This window comes from Muscardinus avellanarius (assembly GCF_963383645.1).
Source record: "Muscardinus avellanarius genome assembly, chromosome: 18".
Classification (NCBI taxonomy): domain Eukaryota; kingdom Metazoa; phylum Chordata; class Mammalia; order Rodentia; family Gliridae; genus Muscardinus; species Muscardinus avellanarius.
This window is the reverse complement of record NC_137804.1, coordinates 30,088,866-30,113,737: the sequence shown is the minus strand read 5'-3', so window position 1 is coordinate 30,113,737 and position 24,872 is coordinate 30,088,866. Positions and strand designations below refer to the sequence as shown.

At 38.5% G+C, this 24,872-nt stretch overlaps 1 protein-coding gene across 1 annotated transcript in view; it reads right to left on the bottom strand.

Annotated features, from left to right (window-relative positions):
• Positions 1-5,509: 5,509 nt before the first annotated feature.
• Positions 5,510-24,872, bottom strand: part of SFMBT1 (Scm like with four mbt domains 1) — a gene marked incomplete at both ends in the record, with an annotated part of 155,568 nt that continues 136,205 nt past the window's right edge. The window contains 8 exons of the mRNA XM_080715374.1: positions 5,510-5,650; positions 6,573-6,701; positions 7,816-8,061; positions 8,240-8,418; positions 12,069-12,244; positions 13,530-13,639; positions 16,546-16,685; positions 19,460-19,524. Of these exons, the coding sequence (XP_080571500.1) occupies positions 5,510-5,650; positions 6,573-6,701; positions 7,816-8,061; positions 8,240-8,418; positions 12,069-12,244; positions 13,530-13,639; positions 16,546-16,685; positions 19,460-19,524 (1,186 nt within the window). The remainder of the gene's footprint in view (positions 5,651-6,572; positions 6,702-7,815; positions 8,062-8,239; positions 8,419-12,068; positions 12,245-13,529; positions 13,640-16,545; positions 16,686-19,459; positions 19,525-24,872) is intronic.

Here is a 24,872-nt window from a genome sequence, read left to right as displayed (position 1 = left end):
TCTAAAAACTAAATTTTACACATATATGTGCAACATACATTTTACCCCAACATGACAAACTATTAGGCTCAAAATCTCTTTCAATATCAAAATAATTGGACCATCCCTGCTACCCAACCTAGCATCAGCAACTTGATGAAGTAAATGAAATTCAAATTTTATACTTTCAGGGACTTCCGGGAAGATGGCGACTGAGAAAAGCGGGGCTTAAGAGCCCCGCTAACAACCAATCTCTATTACCACAAAATCAGCGCCTTTCATAGCCAGAAAACACCATTACCAGAGAAACAAACAAAAAAATCACCAGCCCCAGAGAGGAGGGGATCTCATAACAGAGCTCAGAGCCACAGAGGAGATACGCCAGCCTCACGGCTGAGGACGCGGCAGCAGTGCCTTACTGCCGGCGGCAGCGGCGAGCTCACTGGACAGCTACGGCTACAGACCAACGCACTCAACAGCCCACCAGGCTCCAGAGAGGAGCGGCGGACAGCGAGCCGAGGTGAGCTGCTGCGAAAGAGCCCAGACAGCGAGCCGAGGTGAGCCATTGCGGAAGAGCCCTGCGGGATTCGGCAAATTTTTCGGCGCAAGGAGCATCTAAATCTCCCAGTGGCTGGGCTCAGCACACGCTGCAGGGACTCAGAGCGGAGTTCAAAAACAGAGAAGAAATACGCCAGCCTCACGGCCGAGGGCGCAGCAGCGGCGCCATATTGCCACCGGCGGCAGCAGCAGCAAATTCACCGAGTCCACTACAGCTCCATCTGCGTATTCAACAACAGTGAGTCAAATTGCGGGCCCCAGAGGAGAAAACCTAGTACTGACTCCCAGGGACTTGACCCAGTGGGGGTGTGGCGGTGGCAGAGATATCACACCATAGGAGAACACGCAACCTGGCACCTCCCATAGTCTAAAGCAGCCTCGATTGACTCCCTGGGTCTGAGACTCTGCCATACAATCCAGTAAAGGAGTAGTGGGGTCTGAGATACCACAGACTCGAGATCCAGAGCACCTTAAGTGAAGACGCTGTGACCCAAGGGAAGAACCCAGAGAAGGCACAAACTTCCGAATTCATGGGAAAGAGGAATAACACTGGAGCAATGAATGCCCACAATCCCACAACATCAGAACCTGATAAAACAGAAATGCAGAGATTTATAGAAGATCAAATCAGGAAAATAACTTTAGAAATAATAGAGGTGTTTTGAAAAGAATTCAGAGAGAGGCAAAAAGAGATAAAGGATGCAATTAATGAAGTAAAGGCCTCAATTCAAAGTACAAACAACCAATTAGACCACATGGAGAATAGAATCTCACTCATAGAAGATGATCAATCCAAAAATATAGTTTCTAATCTAAAAAAAAATATCTGACAGCAGGAATCTGACATTGAAGAAATATGGGCCCATTTTAAGAGAGCTAACCTAAGAATAATTGGAATAGAGGAGGGAAAAGAAAGTGAAACCAAAGGGATCAACAATCTCTTCAAGGAAGTAATAGCAGAAAATTTTCCAAACATAGAGCAAGAGGTTGATACACAGGTCCAGGAAACTTATAGAACTCCCTTTAGACAGGATCGGAGAAGAGGATCCCCATGCCACATAACTGTCAAACTGACCAATGTGGAAGCCAAGCAGAGAATCTTAAAGGCAACAAAAACAAAGAGCCAAGTGACATTCAGAGGCAAACCAATTAGAATCACTCCAGACTTCCCAAACCAAGTCATGAGAGCCAGAAGGGCTTGGAGTAACATATTCCAAACTCTGAAAGAAAACAACTTCCAGCCAAAAATTTCCTACCCAGCAAAACTTTCTATCAAATTAGATGGGGAAATAAGAAGCTTCCACGACAAACAGAAACTGAAGGAATTTATGTCTTCAAAACCAGCACTAGAGAAAATACTCAAAGAGATTAACTACAAAGAAGAAATAGGTAACACACACCAGAACCAGAGAAACAAGATTTTCCATCCAACAGACAAATAAGATTAGTTATCTGTGGAGATTCATTATTTATGTTAGTCTTATACCTATCTCTAAATTGTATTGTTTGCCTTTATTGTTGTTAATTTTTAGGATTTCTAGTTGGAATATTAATATACCTTCAGATACAGCATTTGGAAATATTTTATCCCATTCTATCGGTAACTTTTAACTCTGTTTACATTGTCTTTGGATATACAATATTTTATTTTTAGGGAGTTTGTATACCCTTTTGTTGCCTGTGCCATTGAAATCATATCCAAAAAATCACTGCCAATTTCAGTGTTGTGAGGTTTTATGACCCAGATTTTCTTCTAAAAGTTTATAGTATTAAGATTTATATTTAGGTCTTTTATTTATTTTGAGTTAATATTTGTATATGGGATTAGGTAAGGGTCCAATTTTATTCTTTTTCATGTAATTATTATTTTTCAACAATATTTAGTTAAAAGATTATTATTTCCTCCACCAAATGTTCGTGAAAACCTTGTCAAAAATAACTTGACAATATATAGAAGAATGTATCTCTAGGCTTTTATTTAACTCCAATGGTTTATATATCTGCCTTTAGAACAGTACTACACTGTTTCAATTATTGTAGCTTTATATGGTTTGAAATTAGAAAATATATATCTTCTAGCTTTGTTCTTTCTGGAGATCGTTTTGGGTATCTAGAGTCCATATTACATATTAGGATAGATTTTTTTCTGAAAAATAAATATATAAATATATGATAGTTTCACCTAAAAAATATATATATTCTCTGGTAAGAAGGAAAGCAAAAAGAAATACTAAAATGTTATCTTTAAGTTATCAAAAGCTTGGTATCAGACAAATGAAACTGTTATGTGAGATTATCATTTTTAATTTTGGATAAATTGCTATAATACTAGATGTCAACCACTAAGCCAAGCATGGGAAGGAGGGATGGGGAGGGAATGGGGTGGGGATCGGGTGGGGGCTGACTGGGCGATGTGTACATGTATGTCTACAAAAGTTTTTTGTATCCCACTATGATGTATGAATACAGTGCACCAATAAAAAATTTTATACTTTCAAACTGCACTATGCCAAATTAATTCCCAAATAAGTACCTTTTTATATGTACTACCTGGAAGTAGAGGCTGGGGGAATATGATTCTTCTTCTTCTTCTTCTTCTTCTTCTTCTTCTTCTTCTTCTTCTTCTTCTTCTTCTTCTTGGTACTGGATTTAACACAGGGGCATTCCACTTCCAAGCCACACCTCCATCCCTTTTTATGTTGAAATCGTGTCTTGCTAAGTTGCTAATGGCTTTGCTAAATTGCTGAAACTGGCTTTGAACTTATGATCTTGTGGTCTCAGCTTCCCAAGTACTGGTATTAGAGGGGTGAGCTACCACACCTGGCTATTATGATTCTTCAGTGCAATTATCTGATAAATAGTAACTCAGTGGAAGAAGGTAAGAAATATTAAGAGAAAACCACCACACTTGTGCAATTTAGAGTCAGCCTTTCTCTAAGAAAAAGTGGAGCTTGAATAATTATGGTACAGACAGACACTGTGCTCCAATCCTACCCAAATCAGAGACTACTTAGGGCTGTGTGTTTCATATTTCAGGGGCTTTAGCCCCTCATCTGTGAAAGGAGATTCTAAATTCTGTGTGTGTGTGTGTGTGTGTGTGTGTGTGTGTGTGTGTGTTACTAGGCATTGAACCCAAGGGCACTCTATCACTGAGCTATGCCCCCAACCCTTTTTAAAATTTTTCTACAGGGTCTCACTAAGTTGTCCAGGCTGGCCTCATACTTGCAATTCTCTTGTCTCAGCCTCAAGTACTGGGATTATAGGTGCATGGCACTGCATTTGGCTAAACTAAGCAAAAAGTTGATGCTTTATAACTTGGATGGAGCTCTTGAGTTAAGGTGGATAATGAATTATCCAATCAAGAGAAGATCCAGACTATAGATTGTTTGCCAATGTACATAAAACCAAGTGGGGGTTGGGGAGAAAAGGAACAAAAAGTCACCATAAAATCACTTAAATTTATAATAATATTACCTTATATTTGTATAGTTGTTCAGAATTTACCCACTTAGCAACTTTAAAACATTTTCCATTCTTGAGGAGGAATCTAATTAAGTTGTAAATTTGCAAGTGACTAGAACAATCCAAAAATAAATAAATAAATAAATAAACAAACAGCAAAAGCAAAACATATAAAGGAGGCAATCTGTATATATCTTTCCTCATTCCTCATGGCTAGAACAGTATAGCAAGTGCTATTATTCTATAATAACTAACAATGTAATTATAAGCGAAAATTCTCCTGGAGTTTCATGTCAGCTTCAGCTGAATCAAAGTAAACAAAAACTGAGTTGTTAAGTGGGAATCCTCAGACTGTGAATTACATTCAAGTTAATGGTTTAACCAAAGAAAAGCATGAACATGACTAGGCAAAGAGCTTCCAGACTTCTTAACCATCTCTCAACTTTATCCTGTGATTAGAGGACGATGTTAGAGGAACTCCATGCTCTGTGTCAGCCCTCAAATCACAGTCTTTACTGTGCTTTTACACTATTTAACTGGAGACACCTAGAAAGCAGGAGAAAAGGGCTTTATGGTGGGTCCAAGGAACACCTACCAATTTACACCCAAACTAATGACTCTGTAAATGTAACAGAGGTAGACAACTCTAGAGAAAAGTAAACACAAAATAAAAGCCACTTAACACAGGTAGCTAGACCCAGGTTAAGATGGAGAACAATGGCAGCAGAATTCTCAGGGCAGGTTAGTTAAAGAACTAATGTGTCACATAATGTTCTTAAGAAATCAGTGTTTTTGCCCCTCCAGTTTCTGTCATATTTTTAGTGTTCATGTAGCTTTAAGTGGCATCATACAAAAAAAAAAAAAAGCCTCATTCATGGCTGTAAGCTCAATTATCAACAGAGGTAGTAAACAAAAGAACACCTAAGAATAGATCTTTTTAAAAAAAATGCATCAAGTGTGACTATACATTCAAAACCCTAGAGCCACATAATCATCCCCCAAATAAACTGCTTTAATTTAAAAAAGCTTAAAAATACAATGACATGGAAGCACTGCTGTGCCTTAGACACAGTCCCAGATCAGTGCTGAATTAAAGCTATGTCCTCTCTTTCCAAGAAAGAAAAAGCAGAGAACAAAGTTCAATCTACAGTGGGAAGGAACAGAATGAAAAGAAAAAAACTAAAATGGTGTTGCCCAGCTGCCTGGATTACTGTTTTCAGGCCACAGCACTGGAAATGCTTATTCTTCTTCTTATGAGCTTTTCTTCACAAACTTTACTTTTAAAAAACTTCAATCTGCTCCACATGAAAGTCCACATTTCCAATGTGAGGAGCGCCATTTTTGTGCCGTTTGCTTCCTCAGTATGGGTCCTCCTCTGAAAGTGCAAAGAGAGCAATCCAACACCTGCAGGGCCCAAAGTCCCAGAACAATTTCAACTCCACTACTAGAGCAGGGCCAAGGACTTCCTGCATTTGTGCTTCAAAGATCCAGCTTACTTTGGTTGTCCTTCTCAATTGGCAAACTGCTCATAAAAAGCAAACTTGATCCTCTCTATGTGATGGCAAAGCTTGATGGCGGGGCCCAATTTTAAGTCCATGCACTCTTGTACAGTTGGCAGGGTAAGGAGTAACAGGGCCTGTCCATCGATTTCCTGTTAAGGAATAAAATGTAAATTATCTACAGTGTGCACATGAATGGCAGCTTAATCATGACAGTCCCAATTCATCTGGCTCTATCAAAAACAAGAGTCCCTTGGTGCTTTTCTTCATTATTTTTCCCTTTAAACAAGTGTGCCTCCAGAGATAGCTACCCTATGAGATCTTCAGAGTTGATAAGAAATTTTAGCAGGCATCAGAATCCATTCCATAGATCCTCTGGTTTGGCAGAAATTCATTAAAGTAAGCTGGCAAACTCAGAACTGGCAACTAACTGTGCCAAAAGAAATATCTTTTGGGAGGGTTCTTTCTGACTCTGAAACAAATTATTGACTAAAAACTTCAATGTTTTCTTCCTTTGTAACATTGGTAAAACCTGACAAGCTCTTCAAAGATGCCCAGTTTTGAACCTCCTCAGTTATCAAAAGGTAATTAGGATACTGACTACTTGGTTTGTTTTCTGAGGTCCTAGGGGAGAATCCAGTGCCTCCACATCCTGGGCAAGCACTCTGCTACTGTGCCGCATCCTAGCTACCATTTCATCAAACCTGCCTTAAAACTGACCAACACTTTAGAGCCTGAATGTGCCCAATGTTAATTTAAAAAAAAATAAGCAAATAATTTTCAAAAAGATGAGGACAAGTAAGCAAGGCATGTTTGGTACTAATCTATTTAAATATTTGGGGGATAGAATAAAATTCTTGGGGAAAAAATAGAAATGCAATGATAATTTGCTTCAACTATGAAGCAAATTAGGTAAGTAATTTTAATCATTTTTTCTCTCCTAAAAAGGGAACTAAAACAATGTTTATCTTTTATGCCAAAACATGTTTCCCAAAACTTATAAATTAACTGTTGACTGTTACATGCATAGCTCTTTGCTAAAGACATTAATTGATTGCATTTATCTGCAATTACCTGGTCTAGGAATATCCTTGCTAACGGAGCACAGTCAGTGGATCTGATGAACCGCACGACATCTGCCACACTCCACTTCAGGGGGTTACTGTCCAGGTGAAGCCTTTCAGCAACTTCAATTCTTACTTCCTTCATTCACCACAACAAAATCAAACCATATGGTATAAAAGCTATTTTAGTCTAAATAGTCTCTCTCCATATAAATTCATAATCCTCCAAATAAAGACTTAAAGTTGTCTTTGGATATGATTTCTCCCAACAAAGATGGCAAAGGCCCACATGCATTAGGTCCTCAGGAAATTTATAATGCAAACTTTATTTACTGTCTTTTATAACACAAAGTATCAATGAGGAAAAAATCTCAAAGTTTGAGCATAAATAATTTATATAATCTGACAAAAAATTGTTTTTAAATCTCCCATTGATTCTTGTTCTATTTCAGCTGGGTCTCTGGTAGTGTGCTAAAGGGAATGGGATGGTATTTTCAATGACAAGACCTAACCAAATCATGCTCTTTCCCACAGAACAATTTTTAAAAAGTAATTTAGGTTCTTTTGTGTGTGTGTTGTGGTACTGGGGATTAAATCCAGAAATAGTCTATTTCTGAGCTACACGCCCAGCCCTACTTAATTTTTTATTTTGAAACAGGGTTTCACTAAATTGCAATTCGTCTGTCCCAGCCTCCCAAGTACTGGGATTACAAGCATGTGCCACCATGTCTGCTAGTAATTCAGTTTTAAAACAAACAACTTAATGGCACTCTTCAGTTTGTATGTTATATACCGCACATATAAGTGTATATTAAACAAGATGGCTCAAACAAAATCAAAGGGATATCTTAGTTCTACATATTTGTTTGTTTTAATTTATGTGTGTGTGTGTACTCTACCGCTTAGCTACCCTCTAGTTACCACATACTGGCCTTGAATCTGCAAATCTCTTGACTTAGCCTTCAAGTACTGGGATTACAGGCATGGGCCACTGTGCTCGGCTTATGAAAAATATTTTAAAGGTAGTTTCCCCTAAATTAAAAATAGCCACAATTTTTTTCCTTAATAGAAGCAGCTGCTCTAAGAGAGACTGTGCCCCTTATAGTCTCCAAATAATCTTCAAAATCCTAAGAGACCCTAGTATTCTTCATAAACTTGTGTTGAAAAAAGTATAATACTTCTATCACTGACAATTAAATTTAACAGAGAAATTACAGAGGGAAAAAAAGAGAAACTGTATTTTTAAATGGTACCTTTGGCGAAGGAGGCTTATTTTCATCATCAGAAAATGAAAAGGTGCGAAGTTCTTTTTTTCTCCTTTGTCTGTCTGGGGGCAGCGAGGTGGATACCTCACTTTGGGCAGGAGAAGAGGAGCATGACTTTTTTTCTGACATTTCTGATTCTTCCTGTAGCTCATCCTGCTGCTCAGATGTACTGCCCTCACTTAGGGAATCATCATCCCCTTCATCTGCATCATCCTCATCTTCACCTCCACTTCCCTAGAGGAAAAGGAGACAAGTCTCATTGACTTCAGGATAAACCAGTTCCTGGGCCACAAAACCATCTTCTACAGTACAAATTTCTGAAGTAGAAAGACCTGGAGTTATTCTGTGTCTGTATTATAAAACTGTGGTAACTTGGTTTCTAGGCATGACAGGCACATCATAGATACTGTACCTGGGGTGAGCCCACTGGAGTATTATCAACAGATGCAGAGGAGCGTTTCTTCTTATGAGCAAAAACATTTTTCCGTCTCTTTCTCCTCTTACTGGCCTTTTTCAGGGCACAAGCTAAGTTACTATGCCCACCCGGTGGCCTCCCGATTCTTTTACTTTTCTTCCTTCCATAATAGTGTGCTAAATGTAGATGACAAAGAAACAAAATAGCTTCATTATTGTTATGCATCTTAAAACCTCATAAGAGTCTACTGGCATAGCAGAAAACAGGTATCCTATATTTGACTGAGGTTTATTTAAACTTCATACAATGGAATAGGCAGGTGCCAGGGCCAGGTGGCAAAAGTACGGGTTCTGAAGAGTCGTGAGGATGAAGAATTCAACTCTAAGAATTTTGATTCTCAGAATATTTAATTTTAATTCTAACGGGGTTGGGGGGCACCAGTCTACTATCTCTACTGGCTGACCCCTGATCCTGGGTCAATATTTCCTACTGGTCAACGATTACTGCTGGGTCAGTATTCTCTACTGCGCTGATGCTGACTCCTGGGTCAGTATTCTCTATTGCGCCAACGCTGGGTTTGTTTTTCCAGAGGTATTTATACAGTTACAGGTCAATCAACATCCTCGTGCTACCACCACCAGAATACAATAAAGACCAATCCAAAGCACATATATTACAGACAGGTTAATCAGTACCCTTGTGCCATCACCATCTGATCTTTTCCCACATCTTTTACTTTGAACTTTCCAGAACCCAAACCTTGCTGACTCTGGGCGAAGGACAGTCAGCTGAGTCAGAAATATTAATTTAGGGGAAAGCCTTAATGGCTCTCCACAGGCAGGTAAATGTACAATTTGATTAATACTGATATGTATAACCTGAATAATAATCCCCTTTCAAGATATAGAATAATTCAACCCCAGGTGGTGGTGCACACCTGTAATGCCAGTACTTAGAAGGCTGAGACAGGCAGACCACAGGTGTGCAGACAGCCTCAGCAACATAGCAAGACTTTTAATAACCTAGCAAGACCCTGTTTCTAACCAGAAAAATAAAATCAGCTGGCGTAGAATGCTCCTGGGTTCAATCCCCAATACAATACACACACAAAATTATAGAACATTTCTATCAACCCAGTAATTTTCTCCCGCAGCAACCACTATACTAACTTCCATCCCATAGATTAGTTTTTGCCTCTATGGAGCCACATAGTAGGTACTTTTTTGTGTGTATGACCTCTTTTGCCTGGGTAATGTTTTTGAGTTTCATCTATGCTGCCATATATATGAACAGTTTATTCCTTTATGTTGGTGAACAGCCTTCTATTGTATACAAGTTTATTTATTTTCCTACTGATGGACACTTAGACTCTTTCCAAGGACTTGAGGATATTTTCTTTGTTTTCTTCTACATTTTGGCTTTTACATTAGGTCTGTGATAAATCAATCTTTGTGTGTGTGTAAGGGGGGGGGTTACTGGGGATTAAACCCAAGGGCATTCCAACTCCAAGCTTCACCCCAGCCCTATTTTATTTTTATTTTGAAACAGGGTCCATTAGGTGGATGAGTCTCACCACTTGCTGATGCTGTCCTCTAACCTGCAATCCTACTCTCTCAGCCTCTCAAGTACAGGCATTACAAACATGTGCCACTATGCCCAGCTTGTAATAAATCTTAATTTTTTACTGGGTATGAGGTAGCAGCCAAATAATTCTTTTTTCTATTTGGATACCCAGTGATACCAGTACCGTTTGTTGAAAAGAAATCTCTTTTCTTCATTAAACTTCCTTGAAAATCATTTGACCATATAAATTTGGCTCTAATTTGGATGCTCTATTCTACCCCATTTCACTACTCAATTAATACCAAGCTCTTTTTATTACTATAGCTTTATGGTTAAAAAAAAAAAAAGGCAGAAAGAGTTAAGTCCTTCGACTTCATTCTTCTTTCTTCTAGGGTATTCTAGATCCTTTGTATTTCATTTAAGAATATAGAAAAAATTTAAAAATAAAAAATATATATTCCGCTCTGGGTTACATATTAAAGTAATACCAAAATCTAATGGAATAGTCTGAAAAAAATAATTCCTCTTAGCTGAGCAGGATGGCACACACCTATAATTCCTATACTTGGGAGACTGTGACAGGAGGATCAGAGATTCAAAGATAGCATTGGAAATTCAGTGAGGCCCTCAGCAATTTAGTAAGACCCTGTTTCAAAATAAAAAATAAAATAGGGTTGGGGTGTAGCTGAGAGGTAGAATGCTCCTGAGTTTAATCCCTAGTACTAACAAATAAAGAAATTCTTCATAAAGATGCAAATTTATTTAATATCACTCAAATTACTAATTAAGAAAAAATTATACTCTCCTAAAATCTTGGCTACTTTCAACTATATCATTGTGAAAGATTAAATTAAAAAAAAAAGTTGGGTGTGGTGGCACACACTTGTAATTCCAGTACTTGGGAGGCTGAGACAGGAGGATCACAGGTTCAGCTACTTGGTGAGGCCCTTTGCAACTTAGTTGAGACCCTGTTTCAAAATAAAGAATAAAATAGGACTCAGGGTGTAGCTTGGGGGTGAAATGCTGCTGGGTTCAACCTCCAGTTCCGGGGGGGGAAAAAAAAAGATTCAGTAAAAAAGCATAATAAAACCCACAAATTTTCCAAAGGCCCCAAGAGGTATAGTTATATATATATATATGTATTTATATTTTCCACTTACTCTCTCCTAATAATTACAATTTTCCAAACTAAGAGATCTGATATAATAATCTAAAATAACCTCTACCCTTAAGGAATTTCTTATATGGCTTTTTAATTCAAAGAGTGACCAGAAAATTACCATGACAAGTGTATCCCTTGGATGAGCAACATAAGCCAAATCATGGAGCTTGCTGGAAATATAGAAACCCAGGCCCAGAGACCAACAGATCTGATAAATCAAGAACCTCTATTTTAAGAAGATCCTCAGATGATCTGGCAAACTAAGGCCCATAGGCCAAATCTGGCCCATGGCCTCACATGTAAATATAACATTGTTGACCTGGGCACTCAATATTGAGAGGGAGGGAAAAGGGGAAGCGAGGTGGTGGAGTAGAGGGGTGGTGTAGGGGGGAGGGCACCAAGTACTCTGTGAATATATGCCATTGTCAACATGATCCACATCATGGTGTGAGACTGTAGTGTACCAATTAAAAAAAAAAGGGCCAGGCATGGTGGCACACACTTATAATCTCAGCATTCCGGAGACTGAGACCAGAAATCATGCTTTATGGACAGCCTCAGCTACTTAGTGAGATCAACTCAGTGAGATCCTGTCTCAAAAAATAAAAAGACTAGGGGTGTAGCTCAGAGGTGCAATGACCCTTGGTTCCATCCCCAGTGCTACAAAAAAAAAAAAAAAAGGATTCTTTAAAAATGAAAATACAGTTGGGTGTGGTGACACATACTTGTAATCCCAGCATTTGGGAGGTTGAGACCAGAGAATCGCGGTTCACCAACAACCTCAGCTACTTAGTGAGGCCCTTGGTAACTTAGTAAGAACCTGTTTCAAAATAAAGAATAAAAAATAGGACAGGGGGTGTAGTTTGGAGGTCGAATGCCCCTGGGTTTCATCCCCAGACATAAAAAAAAAAGAAAATACAACAAAACAAAAATAATATGTGACAGAGATCATATTACCTACTGCATAAAATATTTATTATCTAAATATTACAGAAAAAGTTGTGCACTCTGTTATATATGTACATATGCAAAATTAAAAATTTCCAAGATGTAAGGTATGGTTAGCTACTATAATTAACACATTTAAAAAACATGACTCACTGTATTTGGTCTTTGTAAGTACAGAGCAGTTCTCAGAACAAGTATCAAGAACCATCCTTGGACCAAAGAGGTTAGGACAGCATTCCAGTTTGATACAGGTTTGCCGACAAAATTCGGTCACCCGATCTGCTGTTTTCACTATCTCGACAGTAGCCCGATAACTCTTTCCTTTATATCTGCCATTGAAAGATAAATTTATTGAGTCAATAATTAACCATAGAAAAAACCAAACATATTAATATAAAATGTTTTGCTTCTTAGAATATTCTGTATCCTTTGCTGGGTGTGGTGGCACACACTTATAATCCCAGTACTTGGGAGGTTGAGACAGGAGAATCGAGGTTCAGAGACAGCCCCAGATACTTAGTGAGGCCTTCTGCAGCTTAGTGAGACCCTGTTTCAAAATAAAGAATAAAAAATAAGGCTGGGAGCTGGGCATGGTGATGCATGTTTGTAATTTCAGCATTTGGGAGGCTCAGACAGAAGGATCATGGCTCAAGGACAGCCTCAGCTACTTAGTGATGCCCTCTGCAACTCAGTGAGACCCTGTGTCAAAATAAAGAATAAAAAGATAGAGCTGGGGGTGTAGCTTAGAGGTAGAATGCCCCTGGGTTTCATCACAAGTTTTTCAAAAAAAAGAAAAGAAAAGGAATATTTATGTCCTTCATAGCTTAAGGGTTTGAATACAACAAGGAAATTCAGTATATTATACTTAAATCTGGTAAGCTATAACAAAAGCTAAATTATTTAAATTAGCAAAATAGAGATTCTGTCTTTTTGTTCCTAGGTGAAAGTTTTCAAACAGTAATTTCACTAACTACTATGAACAGAAAAGCAGCTTTTCATTAAGTCTTTCTTTAACCTGGGAAGTGATCCTCACAGAGTGGTTCAAGGATAGTACAACTTGCTAACTGTCATCCATTCATCAGGTAAGAAAGTAAGAATAGATGGTTAGAAACTTTCACAGTAATTTGAAAAGTAATTTTGTCTCCTGCATCTAAAAAACTGTTCCTGTGTTTTTGTCTTAAATTTTATATTTCTTATAATACATCTTTATATTTTTTTCAGTACTGGGGATAGATACCTGGGGCATTCTACCTCTGAGCTACATCCCCGGCCCTATTTTTTTATTCTTTATTTTGAAACAGAGTCTTACTAAGTTGTGGAGGGCCTCACTAAGTAGTTGAAGCTGGAACTTGCTTGTGATCCTCCTGTCTCAGCCTCCCAAGTACTGGGATTAGAAGTGTGTGCCACCACGCTCAGCTATCTTTACTGCATTTTATAAATGTTTTTACCCATGACAGAATGGAATCTAAAGCAGACAAGAAGCCTGTTCTCTCACCACTTGAAAGAGTTGGAGCAAGCATTGCCATGAAAAACATGAGCCTTTGACATAATACGCAAAAGTATATGCAACCTATTAAAATACAGTAAGAGTAAAGGGCAGAGAAATCTACTTACTTGGCTTTCAGGACTTCCCCACACCCATGCCACACAGAATCTTTGTCCAGCTGGAGCTCCCGAAGGACACGGCTGGGTTTATAGGCTGCATTGATAAGTAAAGTGAGGACCTAAGCTCGGTTTTAAATAAAAAATATGGGTGGGAAGGAGAAAAGCAGAACATTAGAATGATGGCACTCTTGCTATACTTAAGAATGTTACAAACATTGGAGATTAATTCTAGTATTAAATCTAATACTAATTAAAAAATGTTAACAAAATAAGAATACCAAAAATACAGTAGTTGTTCAAAGTCACAAAAAAAATCCCACAAAAACAAAAACAAACAAACAAAAAAAAGTAACCAGATTCTTAGATTCTCTTAAACATTCAAAATGCTATGGTCATGAACAAACAGGCACCATAAATTTCAAATATTCTAGTACATGCTTCTAAATGAATTACCAGCCATGGTATATACACTTAAGATTATATTTGACCTAAAATCCCAATACTTGAGAAGCTGAAAAAGGGAGACTACAGGTTCATGGCCAACCTCAGCAACTTAGTGAAACCCCTGGCAACTTAGTGAGTCTCTGTTTCAAAATAAAATATAGGGCTGGAGGGTATAGCTTGGAGATAGAATGCCTCTGGGGCCAATCTCCAGTATCAAAAAGAAAATAAGAGAAAACTGTATAGACAGCTGAGCCTTACTGTGGATAGAGGACCTGGCCCAGAAGCTGTGGCTTCCAGACCCTGTCTCACCACCTGAAGGCAACAAGGTTTGATAGGTCCTCACAATTTGTTATCCACAGCACAGCAAACTGGCTGAAAGGTATGTCCAGCAGACACAGAGTTTTATCACAGTCTTGGTAACAGATTAGTTTTAATTTACTTTGCACAGTCTTCACATAATCTCTGACAGAAAACCTTTCAACACTGATAAAGCTGAACTTGCTATGTGAAGAATTACTTAGATGAATATTCCTTGGAATGTAGAAATAATTATGTGCTCAATTCACTGTCCAATACAATAGTTCTCTCATCTGGGATATAATATTCTTAGTTTCAATTATCTGCCATGGTCCAAAAATATTAAATGAACAACTCTGGGAATAAATAATTCGTAAGCTTTAAATTATGCACTGTTCTGAGTAGCATGACAAAATCTTGAGCCATCCTGCCTGGGATATGAATCACCCATTGTCCCATGTGTATCCATACAGTATATATTAATCACCTGTTAGTCACTTAGAAGCTGTGCTGGTTATCAGATTAACTATTGAGGCATCTCAGTGTTTGTGCTAAAGTACCCTTAATTAAAGTCGTCAAATACCACATCCCAATAAATACCTACATCATTCACCTCACTCAAATCTTATGTAGAAATTGTATTATAATCACATTATCACAATTAGAATAATGATTACATAAGCCAGGCATGGTGGCACACACTTGAAATCCCCGCACTTGGGAGGCAGAGACAGGAGGATCACGCAGGTTCGAAGCCAGCCTTGCTGGCTTAAGAAACCCTGTTTCCAAATAAAATATAAAATAGATCTGGGAGTGTATCCTGGAGGTAGAGGTAGAAGGGTTCCATCCCTAGTACCACCAAAATAAATAAATAAATAAATAAAATAAAAGAGTGATTACATAGCACATTAGGATATTTTGAGAGACCACATTTTAGTATTTGTTATTATTATTAATTAATCTTTTACTAGCTGGGCATGGTGACACATGCTTGTAATCCCAGTAATTAAAAATAAGGTGATGGGAGGTGATGAAGTAATGGGCCCTTTAAGAGGTACCAGCCTATAGGGAGGTCCTTGGGCCAACTGGGAGTACTCCCTGGGAAGTGACTTTTGGACTCCAGTCTCTCTCTGGCTTCCTATTTAGTACTGTGATCTCTTTCTCACACATGCATTCCCACCAAAATGTGACATAGCAGAGAACCCTTAAGAGAAGTTGAATTCATAGGGTCTTGGACTTTCTGCCTTCAAAACTATGACCTAGCTGGGCGTGGTGGTGCACGCTTGTAATCCCCACGCTTGGGAGAAAGAGACAGGAGGATCACACAGGTTCGAAGCCAGCTGTACACGCTGGCTTAGGAGACCCTGTTTCCAAATAAAAATGTAAAAAATAGTTCTGGGAGTGTAGCCCAGAGGTAGAAGGGCTTCCAGGAACCCCAGTACCACTAACAAAACAAAACAAAACAAAACAAAACAAAACAAAACAAAACAATGACCTAAATAAACCTTTTTCTTCACAGTAGCCTGCTTCCGGTATTTTATTATAGTAACAAAAAATGGACTACTACAATAGGTATGTATGTATAGGAAAAAACATAGTATTTGTAGGGTTTGATATCATCCACATTTTTAGGCATCCACTAAGGTCTCAGACTAATCCCCAATGGTTAAAAAGAGAATTGCCATACATGAGGTAAAGTTGGTAACTCTGTGTGTGTGTGTGTGTGTGTGTGTGTCTTACCTGTGGATTGACCCCAACAACATTCTACCTTTTAGTTACACTCCAAGTCTTTATTTTTTGTTTGAAAACAGGGTCTGACTAGGTTGTTGAGGGTCTCACTATGTTGCTTGAACCTGTAATACTCCTATTTCAGCTTCCTAAGTACTGAGATTACAAACCTGTGCCATCATGCCAAGCAAGTTAGTAACTTTTAATAAAACCCAGAATTTAGCCAGGCGTGGTGGCACATGCTTGTAATCCCAGCATTTGGGAAGCTGAGACCAGAGGATTGCAGTTTGTGGACAGCCTCAGCTACTTAGTGAGGCCCTCTGCAACTCAGTGAGACCCTGTTTCAAAATAAAGAATAGAAAATTGGGCAGGGGGTGTAGCTCAGAGGTCAAATGCCTCTGAGTTTCATCCCCAGACCTGCAAAAACAAAAAACAAAACAACAAACAAATAAACAAACAAACACCAGAATTGTTATGACATGTGGCTCCCTGTATGAATGAAACTAGAAGGCTTCTGTGAAATTTTCAAGGTTTTCCACTATAACCAGAACCTTACCTCTCTGAGGACCAGAACACAGTTCCCAGGCCCTACACATTGAGGCAGTTCAGCAATTCTTCCTTTGTTAAGATATGGCCCTGAGAAGCAACGATGGTTGAAGTATATCTTTGGACAGCAATATTTCCCATTAATCATAACTAGGAAAAGAAGAAAAACAAGTATTAAGAACAGTTATGTTTCCAAAGCTGAATTATTGGGGGGAAGAGGGGTGGACCCAAGCATATACACCATTATGTGACTTTGGGGATTACATGAGTTCTCTCTCTTTTTCTTTCTTGCACTGCTGGGCATCACCCCAGAGCCTTTTGCATTCTGAGCAAGCACTGTACCACTGAGCTCATACCCTTAGCTTCAGAACTACATATTTTGAAGCTTACTATATTGTCTGAGAATGTTCTTGAAATACCTTATACTTAGAAAGCTTATACATACCTTACACAATCTTACAGCAATTATCACTATTCAAATCAAATAAATGTCCTGAATTACATGCCAATTAACTCCTGGGTTAATGAGACATTACTCTAGAGCCCTAGATTCTATTGATAAAGAAAACAGATTTACTCATGAGCCCATGATGATTCCTGACAATCAAAGGTTTCTTTTTTAGTCTTTCAAAAACCAACTATTCTAGCCAGGTGCACACTTGTAATCCCAGTACTTGGGAGGCTGAGACAGGAGGGCCATAGTTTCACAGCCAACCTCAGCTACTTAGTGAGGCCCTTTGCAACTTAATGAGACCGTTTCAAAATAAAGAATAAAAATAGGGCTGGGAGTATAGTTCAGAGGTAGAATGCTCCTGGATTCAATCTTCAGTACCACAAAACCAAATGAAACAACTATTCTAGCCAGGTGTGGTGTAATCCCAATAATTGGGAGGCTGAGATAGGAGGATTGCAGGTTCATAGCCAGCATCAGCAACTCAGTGAGGCCCTCTGCAACTTAGTAAGACCCTGCTTCAAAATAAGAAACAAAAGAGAGCTGGAGGTGTGACTCAGAGGTAGAATGTTCCTGGGCTCAATTCCCAGTAACACAAAAACAAAACAAAACATAAAACCCCAACCATTCAATAATATGTTATGGAATATTTCTGGGGATTGACATTGAATACTATCTAGAGCACTATAGCTATTTTTCTCCTAAAACTCACCAAACAAAAATGTCGACTACTTTGATATTGTGGGATCTCTCCTATTTCTAGGCTTCCTCAGAAGTCTCAAAGTATGCTGACCACATTTCTAGGTTGCTTTTGTCCACTATAGGTATAACTGGGTCTTGAGACTTCTTTCTCAACTATTATTTAGAATGAACACACTATTCACATACAATTTGTTTAAAAAAAAAATCTTACAGAGAACCAGGCGTGGTGGCACACGCTTGTAATCCCAGCGCTTGGGAGGCTGAGACAGGAGGATCACACAGGTTTGAAGCCTCAGCTACTTAGTGAGATTCTCAGAAACTTAGTGAGACCCTGTTTCCAAATAAAATATAAAATAGGTCTGGGAGTATAGCCCAGAGGTAGAAAGCCCCTGGGTTCCACCCCCAGTACCAACCAACCAACCAACCAACAAACAAAATAAACTTACAGTAACTGGCATTTCAGCTATTAACTGTAGAAAATTCAAAGATATCTTCAATTTTGAAATAAAGCATAGAGACTTTTCTGATGGATATGCTCCTTTAATCCAACATTAAAGAAAACAGATGTGTGCACACTGCCTACTGTTGATAAGATCCTGACATTCATAACATTCTCTAATTAAGAATGTAGTCCTTAGCATACTGATCTGCCTGTTAGTGCCCACTTTTCCATCTAAACTCTGCCACTCAGATCTCTCTTGTCAGAATAAAGATTTTCATGCCTCTGCTAAGTGGGAATGTTGGAAGCTTATGGCTCTCAGCCTAAAGTCTATCCTGTAATTGTTCTGAGCCAGGGACTACTTTCAACATGAGAAAGCCATCTTGCCCAAGATGAAGAGGTCCTCATTCCTTGTGAGGTGAGGAGGGAGGTGCAGCCCACCACCAAAATAATAATAGTAATAATAATAAAAACAAGAAAGGTATTGGCCACCATGCCTGAATCAGTGACAACTCTTTATGGCTCTATTGGCTCTGAAGCTTTCTGTGGGACTGAGAGAAATTTGTTGACACTGTATTGCACTTCTACTTCTGTATGTACAACCCTGCTTCCTTTACTCCTTCTAGGAGCTGCTACCAAAAGCATTTCCCAATGAGACTCCTGCATGTATATATCAGAGTCTCAGCCTGTTTTCCATGGAATCTAACCTATAACAAAACCCAAATCAGAAAGTCACATATAAAATACAAATGTCTTAATTCAGTAGTTTCAGGAAGCATTAGGATACCCAGCATTGCATTAAAAATAAGAAGCTACAGGGTGTGGTGGCGCACGCTTGTAATCCCCGCACTCGGGAGGCGGAGACAGGAGGATCGCACAGGTTCGAAGCCAGCCTCGCTGGCTTAAGAGACCCTGTTTCCAAATTTTAAAAAATAGGTCTGGGAGTGTAGCCTGGAGGTAGAAGGGCTTCCAGGAACCCTAGTACCACCAAAAAAAAAAAAAAAAAAAAAAAAAACCCAGCATAAATCCCCACCTCTCAAGCACCTAACTTAAGGAAAAGAACTGCCTGGAAAGTCAGGAACGGTGACACCAGCCTCCAGAGGCTTTGGTACAAAACAAGTGATCAGTAAAGAACAGCTAAATTATAAATAAGTAGAAATATCAGCTTAAAGATGATTACAAAACTAAAACTAAACACACCTTAAACAGTTACAACTCTAAGGTAATAATTAAGAAGCTCCTCTGTGATCACACTCTACAAATCACATGTCAGATAGAGTCCATTAAAAGAAACTAAAGACCCTCTGTTCTTTAAGTTTCGTGTGCTTATACCTGAGTCTGTAGAGTTCGGATCCTGACTCTTCAGGCCCTCATGCACAGTTCTTGAGGACAGTACTCTGTCAAGAAAACACAGCAAAATAATGAGATCATCCTCAAGATGTCAGCAAAGTTTTAGAGTTAGTTTCCTTCAAATATGGGAAGAAAGCAAATGTTGTATCACCTATAAGAGAAGGTCCTACCCTCAAACTGTTTATAAAAAAACAAAAATTACTTTAAAACTATGTACAGCAGCCAGGCGTGGTAGTACATGACTTTTAATCCTGGTACTTGGGAGGCTAAGATAGAGGATCACAGTTTTGAGGCCAGCCTCAGCCGCCTAGCAAGACACAATTTCAAAATTAAAAAATAAAATAGGAGCTGGTGTGATGGAACAAGCCTGTAAGCCCAGTACTTGGGAGGCTAAAAAAGGAGGATCACAGATTCAAGGCTGCCTCAACAATTTAGTGAGACCCTGTTTCAAAATAAAAAATAAAATAGGGCTGGGGTGAGGCTCGGAGGTAGAGTTCAATCCCTAGTATCATAAATAAATGAATAAACAAATAAATAAATAGGGCTAAGGGTATAACTTGAAGGTAGAATGTCCCAAATTTAATCCCTGAAATATTAGGAAAAAAAGCTATGTGTACACGCTCTAATGAGTCTGAACAATGTTGTGATATTTTAAGTTCAGATAAATTTTCTTTTCATTCATGTGTGCAAGATATTAAAAAAAATTTTGTGGTATTTTCTTTTGTTTCTAGTACTAGGGATTGAACCCAGGGGTACATTACCAGCAAGCTATAACCGAAATCCTTTTTAAAAGTCTTTTTTTTTAAAGCTGGGTGTGGTGGCGCACACTTAAAATTCCAGCATTAGGGAGGCTGAGACAGGAGAATCACGGTTCATTCATGGACAGGCTCAGCTACTTAGTGAGGCCCTTTGCAAAAAAAAAAAAAAAAAGAATAAAAGTAAGGCTGGGGGCGTAGCTCGGAGGTAGAATGCTCTGGGTACCAGTTCCAGGACTGCAAAAAAAAAAAAAAAAAAAAAAAAAAAAATCTTTTTTTTTTTTCATTTTGAGACAGAATCTTGCTAAGTTGCCAGCCTGGTGTCAAACCTGTGATCCTCCTTGCCTCAGCTTCCCAAGTAGCTGGCTTTGTGAGACTCTTAAACCACAACTTAACGATTCATTTTTCAATAATCATAGAACAGACATATTTTTTATATAAAATATGCTTTGTTCTTCCATCAGTTTCAAAACACTGTAAAATTATTTAAAAAAACACCAAGAGCCGGGCGTGGTGGCACACACTTGTAATCCCTGCACTTGGGAGGTGGAGACAGGAGGAACGTGCGGGTTCGAAGCCCCTCGCAGGAGATCGTCCTTTCTTAGCCTCCCAAGTACTGGGCTTACAGGCTTGTTCCTGTTTCCAAATTTAAAAAAAAAAAAAAAAAAAAAAAAAAAAAAATATATATATATATATATATATATATATATATATATATATATATATATATATAAATATAATAGGTCTGGGAGTGTAACCTGGAGGTAGAAGAGTTCCATCCCCAGTACCACACACACAAAAAAAAAAATTACTCTGCATGCAGAAACCCCTACAAAGACTAATATTTTGTTTGTTTATTTATTTATTTATTTATTTACTTATTTATTTATTTGGTACTGGGGATTGAACCTAGGGGCAGTCTACCTTTGAACTACACCCTCAGCCCTATTTTTTAAATTTTTTATTAGATTTTTTTTTTCCAGTACTGGGAATGAAACCCAGGGGCATTGTACCTCCAATCTACACCCTTAGCCCTATTTTTTATCCTTAAATAGAAACAGTAAGTAAGTAGCTGAGGCCATCTGTAACTAAGTAGCTAAGGCCATCTGAGGCCAATCCTCCTATCTCAGCCTCCCAAATGCTAGAATTAGAAGCATGCACCACTACACCCAGCTCTATTTTTATATTCTTTATTATGAAACAGAATCTCACTGAGTCGCAAAAGGCCTAAGTAGCTGAGGCTATTCCCAAACCATGATCCTGTCTCAGTCTCCCAAATGCTGGGATTACAAGCGTGTGCCACCACACCTGGCACAATTTATCTTTTTATTTATTTTTTTATTTTTTTAATTTAATTTTATTTTTTATTGGTGCAATGTATTCATACATCATAATGGTATAAAGAAAATACTTTTGTAGACATAAATGCACACATCACCCGGTTAACCCCTACACGATCCCCATCCCGTTCCCTCCCCATCCCTCCTTCCCATGCTTGGCTTAGTGGTTGACATCTAGTTTTATAGCAATTTATCCAATATTAATGATGATAATCTCACAAAACAGTTTCATTTGTCTGATACCAAGCTTTTGATGACTAAAAGATAACAGTTCAATATTTCTTTTTGCTTTCTTTCTTACCAAAGAATATTTTTTCTTTTCTTTTTTTTTTTTTAGGTGAAACTCTCATACATTTATTTATTTACTTTTCAGAAAAAATCTATCCTGATATGGAATATGGACTCTAGATACCCAAAACAATCTCAAAGAAGAACAAAGCTAGAAAATGTATATTTTCTGATTTCAAACCATATAAAGCTACAATAATTGAAACAGTGTAGTACTGTTCCAGAGGCAGATATATAAACCATTGGAGTTAAATATATGGAAGAATTTTTCCATATATTGTCAAGTTATTTTTGACAAGGTTTCCACGAACATTTGGTGGAGGAAATAATAATCTTTTAACTAAATATTGTTGAAAAATAATAATTACATGAAAAAGAATAAAATTGGATCCTTACCTAACACATATACAAATATTAACTTAAAATAGATAAAAGACCTAAGTATAAATCTTAATACTATAAACTTTTAGAAGAAAATCTGGGTCATAAAACCTCACAACATTGAAATTGGCAGTGATTTCTTGGATATGATTTCAATGGCGCAGGCAACAAAAGGGTAAATAAACTCCCTAAATAATAAAAAAATTGTATATCCAAAGACAATGTAAACAGAGTTAAAAGTTACTGATAGAATGGGATAAAATATTTCCAAATGCTATATCTTAATATATATTAATATTAATATTCCAACTAGAAATCCTAAAAATTAGCAACAATAAAAGCAAACAATACAATTTAGAGATAGGTAAAAGACTAACATAAATAATGAATCTACACAGATAACCAATCTTAGTTGTCTGTTGGATGGAAAACCTTGTTTCTCTGGTTCTGGTGTGTGTTACCTATTTCTTCTTTGTAGTTAATCTCTGAGTATTTTCTCTAGCGCTGGTTTTGAAGACATAAATTCCTTCAGTTTCTGTTTGTCGTGGAAGCTTCTTATTTCCCCATCTAATTTGATAGAAAGTTTTGCTGGGTAGGAAATTTTTGGCTGGAAGTTTTTTTCTTTTAGAGTTTGGAATATGTTACTCCAAGCCCTTCTGGCTCTCATGACTTGGTTTGGGAAGTCTGGAGTGATTCTAATTGGTTTGCCTCTGAATGTCACTTGGCCCTTTGTTTTTGTTGCCTTTAAGATTCTCTACTTGGCTTCCACAGTGGTCATTTTGACAATTATGCGGCGTGGGGATCCTCTTCTCTGATCCTCTGTAACGGGAGTTCTATAAGTTTCCTGGACCTGTGTATCGACCTCTTGCTCTATGTTTGGAAAATTTTTTGCTATTATTTCCTTGAAAAGATTGTTAATCCCTTTGGTTTCACCTTCTTTTCTCTCCTCTATTCCAATTATTCTTAGGTTAGCTCTCTTAAAATGGGCCCATATTTCTTCAATGTCAGATTCCTGCTGTCGGATTTTTTTTTCTAAATTAGAAACTATGCGTTCATTTTCTGAATGATCATCTTCTATGAGTGAGATTCTATTCTCCATGTGGTCTAATCGGTTTTTTGTACTTTGAATTGAGGCCTTTACTTCATTAATTGCATCCTTTATCTCTCTTTGGCTCTCTCTGAATTCTTTTCAAAACACCTCTATTATTTCTACAGTTATTTTCCTGATTTGATCTTCTATAAATCTCTGCATTTCTGTTTTATCAGGTTCTGATGTTGTGGAGTTGTGGGCATTCATTGCTCCATTGTTATTCCTCTTTCCCATGATTTCAGAAGTTTGTGCTTTCTCTGGGTTCTTCCCTGGATCACTACAACTTCACGTAAGGTGCTGTGGATCTTGAGTCTATGGTATCTCAGTTCCCACTACTCCTTTACTGGGTTGTATCGCAGAGTCTCAGACCTGTTGAGTGTGCAGATGGAGCTGTCGTGGACTCGGTGAATTCGCTACTGCTGCCGCCGGTAGCAATATGGCGCCGCTGCCATGCCCTCGGCCGTGAGGCTGGCGTATTTCTTTTCTGTTTTTGAACTCCACTCTGGGTCCCTTCAGGGTGCGCTGAGCCCAGCCCCTGGGAGTTTTAGGTGCTCTCTGCGCCGAAAAATCTGCCGAATCCCGCCTGGCTGTTCCGCAGCGGCTCACCTCGGCTCGCTGTCCACTGCTCCTCTCCGGAGCTTGGTAGGCTGTTGAGTGTGTTGGTCTGGTGCTGTCCGGTGAACTCGCTGCTGCCTCCAGCAGTAAGGCACTGCTGCCGCGTTCTCGTCGTGAGGCCGTTGTATCTCCTCGCTGGTTTCTGAGCTCCGTTATGAGTTCCCTTCCTCTCTGGAGCCTGGTGCTGCAAGACAAAATGGTGCCCGCCGCTTCACGCTGTGGCTCCGGATGCAGCACTGCGGTCTGGTTTCTGGTGTCTCGTTTTTCCAGCCCTCTTTTTCTCTGTTCCTTAAAATTACATTTTCTGCTTCTCTGCTGATGGTGTTTTCTGGCTATGAAAGGCGCTGATTTTGTGGTAATAGAGATTGGTTGTTAGCGGGGCTTGTAAGCCCCGTTTTGCTCCATCGCCATCTTCCCGGAAGTTCCCACAATTTATCTTTTTAGAATGCTTCATGTCTAGAGCTTTAGATTGGTCTTGACAATTAAGCCAAAGAAAACTCCAATGCCAGTATCCTCAGCTACTTAGTGACAGCCCTTGCAACTCAGTGAGACCCTGTTTCAAAACAGAGAATGAAAAATAGGGCTGGGGTGTCACTTGGATGTAGACTGGCCCTGATTTTCATCCCCAGTACTGCAATAAATAAATAAATAAATAAATAAGACTAAAAAATAGGGCTGGGGTGTAAATCAGAGGTACACTGGCCCTGGGATCAATCACCAGTACGGCAAAAAAAAAAAAAAAAAAAAAAAGAAAAGAAAAGAAAAAAAAAGAAAGAAAAAAATATATATTACCCTTTTGTATATAATGCCATTTAAAAAATTATATACTGTAAGGAGAATTATATAAACCATCAAACTTGAATTAAAAGATTATGCTTCCATCTGAGAAATTAATACATGAGGAGATATACTCTCTAAAATATTTT